The following is a 10,153-nucleotide window of genomic DNA, read 5'->3' as shown; positions in this document are numbered from 1 at the left end:
TATGCCTATATACGTATGTATATCATGTATATTTCTTTTAACGTTTAATAACAAATGAAAAAAAAATCATCTAAAACACACTTGGGGCTCAGTGCTCTTATTTTTTGGCTGATTTCAGGCTCAAGATGTTCTTATTTTGTTCTTTTGTTACACACCTTTCCAACATAGAAAATTATTATTGTACAGCAGTGTAAACTGTACTGGAATGCAGGTAAAAGTCGCCTCGGAAAAAAATGGCCCCAGAAAAAAGGCCTTGGTAAAAATAGCCCCAAATGACAGGAAGGTAGCTGTACTGTGTCTTATTACATAGTCACACCTACTGCACATAATGTACAGATATATTTTGTTTTGGGTTTATTTAAAAAAAACTCATTTGAGATTTTTAACTAAGCCTCAATTTGTTCTTAATTATTAAGCAATTTCAGCCTCAGTGTTCTTATAAAGTGTGTTCTTATAGGAAAAGAAGTGTAACAACACTTATTGTGCTTAAAACACACATTATATCCAAATTTGTCTCGAGTAATGTACAGATTTACCGTATATCCATAACATAAAAGTTACAAAACACATGTCTTATATCAACAACACAATTGAAAAAAAAATAGATTACCTGCTTGCGTTCTTGCATATTGCAAAGACCATATTAATGCCTTCACGAAACAGGATTGAAACTTCTATGGCTGCAGTGAACATAGACCTACGTAACAATAGAATATTAATTAATAACATCAATAATAATAATAATAATAATAATAATAATAATAATAATAATAAATATAGCGCGACGGAGGATCAAGTTTCATAGAAGGTATGGCTATAATGGGGTTTAGTTGTCGGTCATCTTACTGTACGGTATCACACTTCTCAATAGGTTATTCAAAGGTATACAGAAGACGCAAAGCAGGTGAGAAGTATGAGTTACCAATGCTTGATGGAGTGGAAGGACTTCAAGAAGTTTTGAAAAATCGATTTTACCTCCTACCACGAGCTTCATTACCTTAAAGTACGACGATAATACCCAAGAGAGCGAAATTATTATGTAATACCAATGGGAGTGTGGGATTAATCGCACTGATAGTGTGTCGTACTGTTGTGGTAATTCTCAATGTTTTCCAAATGATTGTGAATCCTTCCGCTTGCTACTTGTGCGTGAGCACTTCAGGAAACGCAGGCTTTCATATTGAGTATTTGTAGCTCTGAACTGCGGTTGCACTCCCAAGAGAGGAAAACAATCAGAGCGCTAGGCACTAAGAAAAACCGTATAGGCTCTGACAGTTGAGACACCCGTTCTGTCCAGATTCACCAATAATGAAGATACCACATCACTGGTTACTAAAATAAAATTACGGTGGCCTAAAAGTGTCACCGATGTGATACCCTAATACCCTAAATAGTTGAGTTCCTTCCGACACTTGGGCTTCGACGTCCTGTTTTTAAGTCTCTGTCATTTTGATATCGAATATCTTATCCTTGTTTACATCGTATGTTGCATGCTCTCGGATCAATATTACATTTGTAGATTTAAGACTGCTAAAGCAATACCGGTGAAGAGTGGCCTAATACAAACAGCTAAGTGTCACATGTTTATACGGTTCATATCTTAGTACAGTCCTGATCAAATGTTTACATTGCCATTAACACTACATTATAATTTCCAAATGATTCGATAATACGCATGCTCAGTAGATGACCAACCCGGGCACTCACTGCGCCCGGTGGTCGTTGGCCGACGTGATTTTAGAAAGAATGCAACCCCACGACGCGCGCGTAACAGATCGTTTTTAATGTCGATCCGTTCAGGCTGCCTCCGACAATCAGCAGACGGCGTTACATCTAGCGCTGACAGGGGGCGAAGTTGGATTCGTCGGCCGACGGTCGTCGTACAACCCGGCGAGGTCCCGGCATCCAAAAAAGATTGATTGACAAATATGTGCTGAGGCCCACCATACATCATGTGAAAAGCATAAGCCGTAAACGTCACAATACCTTGTTACAGGTCGGGTATTCATTGTGGGAACGGAAGTGAAGTAAAAAAAAAGTAGACAAAATAGTCTAGAAGATTTAGTTTGATAATAATTTTAATGCTCGATGGAAGCAATATTACACAGAATGAAAAATTGAAAAATCTGCCAGAGTACAAGATGGTTATAGGCAAGTGAACCACATAGCGTATCAATTTCAAAATTATTCTTCTTGTGTACAAATCGCTCCATAACCTATCACCCACGTACATGCAAGATCTTCTCAGACTACGCTCATCCACTTGTTCCCGAGCACTCAGATCAACTACAAGTTCATCAACTTTGTTTGTTCCTGGGTGCCGTTCTAAAACATATGGTGAGAGATCATTTCGTGTTGCGGCTCCAAAAATGTGGAATGCACTACCCGTTGAAGTCTGCGAATCAGCGTCAATTGACATCTTTAAAAAGCGACTCAAAACCTTTTTATTTGCCTCTTTATAGCCACTGTTTTCTTCTTTTTTTTTTCTTTTTATCTGTTTCACCTTGCTAGCTAGTGTTGTTTGTTCAGGTTAGGAGGCACCTGATCCCAGAAAAGATCAAGATTTAACCGATGCTAACCGGAGTACATAAACACAGATCTCCGGTTGGCGGTAATGGTGTAACCTCATACTTCGGTTTGGGTGCTAGCTTGGAGTTTTTTCTTTTTTGTTTTTTTTCCCAGGCTTTTTTTTTGTGTTCCTGACTTCATTATTGTCTAGCGCATAGAGACCTCGTTTATTTGCGCTATATATATCCATCTATTATTATTATTATTATTAAAAGTAGCAGAACGTTTAAAGTAGCATTCTTGATTCTAGCTATACAGAAATTAATCATTTCGTTTGTTCAGACTATACACAAGCAGGGCGAACACTGCGTCATCCCACGGACGGCGACGAATTCGTCCACGGTCTGTTTGAACGCTTGTACCGACGGATGCCAGCCCCCGTAGACAGTGGGTTACAGTCCGAGTAGATCGTCGTTGAACAGTGTTCCGTCGAGCTCTCGTGGAATTACGCTGGCTGCCGGCGCCAACGCAGTTTGCTAAACTGTAAATACGAGATGACAGTTCGCCTGTTTATCAAAAAAAAACAAAAAAAACAAACAAACGAACAAAAAAAAAACAAAAAACTGTCAACCCTTCCTTAACAAAGCATAGCAATAGAATCCAGGATAGAATCACACCCATGACGATCTAATTCAAATCGCCTCCTCCACAAGCATTCAACCTTTACAAACACACTCATCGTCAACGAAACTCGCCTCTTCAACACCACAACATTTTAGCCTTAGGACATCACATAAAAATAATACTCTGACACCATGATGGAGATCCTTTAAGACATTTGTTTTCTGGTTCAATTCAAACACTGCTCTGCTTGTGTTTTGTCCACATCACTAAAATGCAAACTACCATAACACACCGTCTTTTGGAAGGGACGTTCAATCGCTGGTTTTATGCAATGACCAATAGTACACATGCGTGTGCTACACTCATGTATCTGATCGACAACTCTACATTTTATTTACGTATGCAGAACGCCCACTAGGAGTAGTCTTTGTTCTGCACAACCATGCATTTAATCCAAAACAATATTTTTATTGAAAAAAATAGAAAATATGTACGAGTATCTAGGTCCTGAACACACAATGGTGCATAGAGGAAATATATGTAGGGCGTAGGGGATGGAACAGCCTTATGGTTGACCCTCTTAACTAGTGCGGCATGGAGATAAATTATAAAAAGAACCACCGGTATTTAAAAGATAAAATCGCTTTAAAGTGGTCACAAGTTCAAACTGTTAACATAATCCCAAATCTTTAGATGAACTGACAATATTGAGGATAAAACACCCACTAGTCGCTTTTGAACAAATATACTATTATCTGCACTGCGACGGTTGGATTAATCAAATTGCAACACGACTCAATTTTATTGATTACATACAAGAAAGTAAATCGGAAATCGGAAAATTTCAGTTCACGCTTCAATAAGTACATGCCATATTCTAAAACCTGTTACATTATTGTAGCAAATTGTGTGTGTCTGATTCGTAGCTTCGTCACACGTACGATACACGATTTACGATAGTTCATGGCTCTCGACCTCCCCCTTGTCGTTAAAAAATTGTAGCTCCGATAATTAGGTCACTAAATGTTTTTAAAAATCGACCCTGGTTTTCAATTCAAGCCTCGAAGAAACACTGCCAGGAATTAGATTAAACAGTAATGTTGAAGAATGAGTTAAACATCAAATCTAGTGCCTTAAATACTTGAATTCATTTTTTTTACAGTATAGATGTGGTTGTGTCGCAGTTACAATATTATACTAGACAGTTACATAAGGAAGTATGTCTTTACATAGAAATGGAAAAAGTCATCGAAGCCTGTGGTGATAGCGGGTATAATAAATAAAGTTTATTTGACGAAAGAACTGTAGTACGCCCATAGTCATGAGCGCCTATATAAATATGGTAATGATGTGATGTCATCATACCATATTTAGGCTTGTCACACGTTTTTGTCAAAACGTTGATAGTCTGGATAGGCCTTAAGAGATGGCATTACATCACATCCCAGCACACATTAATATCAGAGCCGGATCCAGTATGGGGAGACAGGTGCCCCACCACCACCACTCTCCCCACTTTTTGCCACTAAATTTTAAAAATTTCAATGCATATTAATGTTATGTGCTAATCACTTATCTANNNTACGGTCAACATAAAATATAATTACTGTCTCTTATACACATCTAGATGTGTATAAGATGACATTCGAGTAGGCTTACAAACAACCAACACGCGTAATACTCATGATTCTACTAGGCCTAGTTACAGTATAGCTAAATAGTTTGGTATCGTTAAGAAAAAGATTTTATCGCTTATTCATTGAAACGGGATTCTCGTGGGAAAGCGGTCATGCGGTGAGATATGAATCCTGAAAAAAGCCTGACGAATACACGATCAAATAAAATAATTACAAATACTATTGTGATCTGACAAATAGCCGATCAAATGATCAAAATAACGGGAAAGAGTATCGAAATTTAGTTCAAAAAACGTCAACGAAATTTGATTTTTTTTTCGAAATAGAGGATCAACAAAAGCCGATGATAAGCTTTATCCGGTTTATAAGTTACGTGAGTGCACTTGACTCGAATGGATTGTGATGGATTTTCGGTTCATAATTGTTGTATACACAAATATTTTGAAAGTGAGTCTTTCACCGTACGTCAATAAAAAGCGAACACTAATACCTGCAATTAACGACATAGGCCTATGTTGCAAACTATATAGGCCTAATTGCTCGAACTACAAGTAGGGGTGGCGTCAGGATTTTCCCGACGGGGGTAGCGGGGGATGGAGTTCGATGTTTCGGAAATGGTCGTGGGGCGAAGCCCTTCAAAAGTTTGACAATTTAAGGGTTTTCAAATGCTTATATAATCGATTTTAGAGTCAACTAGGCTTAATATGTAGAAATAATTGTTATTCTCCCCGACAAAAGGTGTTTTTTTTTCTCCCCGCAAGTGGGGGGGGGGGAGCTCTCCCCAACGGGGCCCTGTGCCCCCACCCTCCCACTGGTACCACCCCTGAATACATGAAATCAATTTTTCGCTCTAAAATATTTACCATCATAGGAAATTACAGCAGACGAGCCTTCTGTGTAATTCAAGCTACCGGGTGAACGTTGCCATTCGTTATTAAATCTTTTCATATAATATAATACCGTATAATATTATATTATATAATATATATGTTTTCTTTTATTTGACTCATTTGTACTCTATCTGTGAACAAATAAGGTGATTGTATATATAGATAATATAATATAATACAATATAACATAATATTATATAATATATTATAATACAATACAATATAATATAATATATATATCATTGGTGTGCAATAGGGTAACCGTTCCTCAGTCCAAGAACCCTAAGCATTCTTAAACGTGCACAAAATCTTCATATCTGTACAGTGATTAGACAAGTATACCTGACCAAGGCTTTTGTGATTCTGGTGATTTTACATCGAATTGAGGGCGTAATCTGTTAAAATATGGGATATCCTGTTTGATTTTAAAAACGAGTGGTAAGTCTAAATCTTATATAAAATAACCTAATACAGCCCGACAAATTAAGGTCTCACGGTGATTTAAAAAAATTACAGTATATCTATTGCAGAAGCTGTGTTTCATGAGGACCGATTTTGAAGTTTTCGAAAGCTCCAGGCTTGATGATAAATACAGTAAGGCTTACTGGATGTCTGTTAAGAATAGGTTCACAACGGCAAAAACAAAGCTTTGCGGCCAAATCCAAATAAATATGGAGTACCGTACCTACGATAGCCCATTAATTTCACAAGGAGTTTAATAAATGTAATTATGACATCAACTGTAGTTTCCAAATGACAAATCAATCGTGAGAGGGTGAACTTTCAGTTTTAGCTAGTTCCAGACCTGTGGAGCATGGACTTAATTTGTAAGCCCGACTTAGATAAGTAAAGAAATTAAAGTACCAATTCATTGGCCTTTGTAATAAGTAACTAAAAAATGGGCTGAGCCTCAAGAGACCTACGTCAGCCGGAGTGCAGCAACCTCTTCTGGAGGTAAAATGTGCAGTACTGTACACCCCTGTTATCCCAAGAGTGTTCTCGTAGTCTAAAGATTGGGCATATAGAACACGAGACAAACGGCTTCAGCGACTCTTCCAAAGGACGGCGCGATATTGATTTAAAAAAAAAAAACTATAACATCATTGACATTCCTTAAGTACTGTACCTAGGAATGAATAACACATTATTTCGCAACATTTAATAACTGATATGTGATAATGTTCGAAAGGTCTATATCATGTAGGCCTACATGAATTAAACCAACATACCGTGTACAGTTTAGATGAATGTTCAGCCTAGATATGACTATAACGAGATAGGGAAATTATGTAATGAGGCTATAGCCTATTTGGCTTGGTTTTATGCTGTTATAAGGCGTGCGGCGCCATTCACGTGCTGTTCGTTAAACGTAGCGCCTATTATTAGATTCACGTACTGTAATGTTACGATATAATACACGCAAAACAAATTCATGTACTGTACGTTTCGAGTAGCGCGTTATTGTGGAATATGAAATGTAACTGTGTGACGTAAGATGAGAATTTTAAAATGTATCTTAGTTGTGCTGCTACAACAAGTATGCAGTCAGGTGGGTCCACACATCATTATGATATTCGATGGTGTTGGATTAAAGACAAATGACTTTATGGCATGCTGAACTGATGGGCGACTCGCTTGAGGCTTTAGTCATTGGGAAATTAATTTCTAATTTGTTTGCTTCAACAAATAACGCGAAGGAGGGTGGGTTCCCGGTCTCACTAGAAATGAACGCAATTAAAATAAATTTCAACGAATATTAGCAATAATACGGCAAAATGAAACATCCTACGCGCAAAATTACAACACATGGTAAATTGTAATTGAACGGAGTTTAACGAATATTTGCACGTGCCTTAGAAAAATCCTTTCAATAAGTCTTATTTAAAATTTCGAAATGATTTTATTTAATAACAATCCACAGTTAACATGAATTAATCAAATTTCTTGAAGTGTTTGTTGATGACGCATTTCGTTTGGGTCACTTACGGTCAACATAAAATATAATTATTTTCAGTTAACACCCATGTTACACAACACTTTTAAAGCGCGTAACCAAAAGAAAAATGCGCATGCGTGCAGTACCATGATGGTAAAAAAGGCCTAATTTTGAAGTGTTCTTCCCGGGAAATGATTAGCTACCGTGATTGATCAGAGGCGCGGCAGTCGTTGCTATCGATAATTGGCACGAAATGTAGGCTATTATAGGCCTAGATTTACTAACATTAGACAGCCTTAGATGACTTAGTGTTGGCGTTAACATATTATACAGGAGTTTGGCCAGTAGGACTAATAGCGAACAAATAGGGCTAAATAAATGAATATAGAACACAACAACCGTTAAAAATGAAGAAGAAACAATTCATCATAAGCCAAGCCATTAACCGTATTCCAAAGCTAAGTCACGCCTACAGTACAAGTATACACAACGCGTGCGTTTCGACAACAAAATGAATTTTAGCATAGACATTTATTTATGCTTTGAATTTTGACATAGACATGATGGGCATTTGAAACTACGATAAGCCACGTAAGCATTTGGGGAACCCCACCAGTTTTATTGGAAGTTATCCACGTTTTCCATGTTTATATGTATATGCAGGCCCACAGCAATACCTTTACATGTTTTGTGCAAATACATTGTGGCAAAAATAAACAGTTTGAAATGCTAGTCATCAGTATAGCTGCTGTCGCTCGAGGACACACGACGAAAAGTGTACAACAATTAGCAGTCATTTAAGTCTTGAAATGTGTAGTTATAATAACATCAAACTTAATAGAAACCTTAATTCAGATATTGAGTCAATGTATACGGTAACCATGGAGAAAATGATTGAATATTTATTATACCGTACTCATATGGAATAATCAGATAAACGTTTTAGAAGCTTAAGTTTCTAACCGTCTTGATTTTCCTGCGCATGTACATCAATTGAATTCTGTGTGTTCCGATATCTCCACACGTCGCGGGTGTGGAGTGGAGCGGTTTAAATGCATTGATTAACATCCTTTACAGTTGGCCAATTTATGAGATTTTAACTAATTTGAAGGTGACAACCTCAACAAGAAACAGAAACATTGCCCCAATTGTGATCGAAAATTGGATGGCGTCCGACGTCATGTGACGCAGAGCCACGTGGTATTCAAAACATTGCCAACGCTAGCGTATAAGTATACTCTTGTGTGAATGGGACCACACATTTATGTGGTTAATTTACTCTGTAGTAATACAGAAGAACTATTTTAGACCTAAGTTATTCTCCCACGAGGCGATGTAGGCCTACTGTTGTCTTCAGGGTGGCGTGTTAGCCCGGTATACAGCTGCGACGTGTCCTCAGGGGCCTATACCAGTTCCCTAGTTCAGTTGAACTACGATCAATGAGTTACTGTGATTTCTTTCTTTTACAATTATCTTTATACGTAACGTTCTGTGAGCTCACGATAAACGCAAATGAGGTTGCACACTTCATTCTAGTCAAAAGCACGGGATGATTATATTTTAAGCTTGAACTAAAGGATGAATATGGACAGTTCCAGTATTGAAAAGTGACTAAAGCCGGCAACACAGCTTCGATCAACGGTCGTACGACGGCATCAAATCTCTCTCCGCTCTGTGTGAACACTTGACGACTCGACGCCGTCTACTGACTGTTGGTAGCCTGAGTCGATCATCGTGTCGACTCCATTGCGCGCGCCTCGTAGTGTTGCGTTCAAGTTAGCCGACGACCTTCCTTGCTGTGTATTTGGCTGAAGAGTACACTCTCACTTCTTATATATTAGGATAATCCCACACAACTTGTTAAATAGGTCATACACATTGTAGGCATTATATAAGGGTCATAGAATAAACGCGTATAGGCTTATTAACGAATATAAACTTTAGTAAGATTTTCGCAATATGTTTGTACCAGAGTGCAATCCGATCGGCCACTCGAGTTGGTGTATTATGTTCGTCTGAGAACAAGACACTTCATGCAATATAACAATTAACCAAGTGGTCAGAAAAAAATGTATGTTGAACGGTCAATGACTGACCAGAATAACCATAAGATATTCAATCTTGTCCACATGGAATGGACCAACCATGTGCTAAAAAATACAAAAGGCGTAAAGGTATTTAGCCGCCGGATACAGTACCGTAGCCAAATGTCGAGTTTGAGCCAATATATTTAAGAAGCAATCTGAGCAGGTTTATAGCAGACGCTTCGTCAAAAAGTAAACTGTGGTCAAAGTTTATTTTTTTTATGGTGATTACGCAGCATCTGACAAATTGGACAATGTCCTAAAAAATATGCCCTAGAAATATATTTCTTAATAAATAATAAAAAACAATTTCTTTCTCATTTTATGATTAATTTTCCCTTAACAAATCTGTCCAAGTGTATGTTGTATTTATGTATATATATATATATATATATATATATATATATATTTAATGCCTCTTCGCCGAATAATCGTCTGATTTCTCCGTCTGGGCTGCTTTTGCTTATTCGTTGT

The 10,153-nt window shown here is 37.6% G+C and overlaps 1 protein-coding gene across 1 annotated transcript in view; it reads right to left on the bottom strand.

Annotated features, from left to right (window-relative positions):
• LOC117112958 (balbiani ring protein 3-like) overlaps positions 1–674 on the bottom strand; it is a 35,804-nt gene extending 35,130 nt beyond the window's left edge. The window contains exon 1 of the mRNA XM_033256191.1: positions 611–674. Within this exon, the coding sequence (XP_033112082.1) occupies positions 611–628 (18 nt within the window). The 5' untranslated portion in view covers positions 629–674. The remainder of the gene's footprint in view (positions 1–610) is intronic.
• Between the last annotated feature and the right edge of the window lie 9,479 nt (positions 675–10,153).

Source organism: Anneissia japonica, unplaced genomic scaffold (genome assembly GCF_011630105.1).
Source record: "Anneissia japonica isolate Jap-2015-1 unplaced genomic scaffold, ASM1163010v1 scaffold287774_len439945_cov178, whole genome shotgun sequence".
Lineage (NCBI taxonomy): Eukaryota > Metazoa > Echinodermata > Crinoidea > Comatulida > Comatulidae > Anneissia > Anneissia japonica.
Note: the sequence above shows the minus strand (reverse complement) of the source record. Positions and strands in the feature narration are given on the sequence as shown.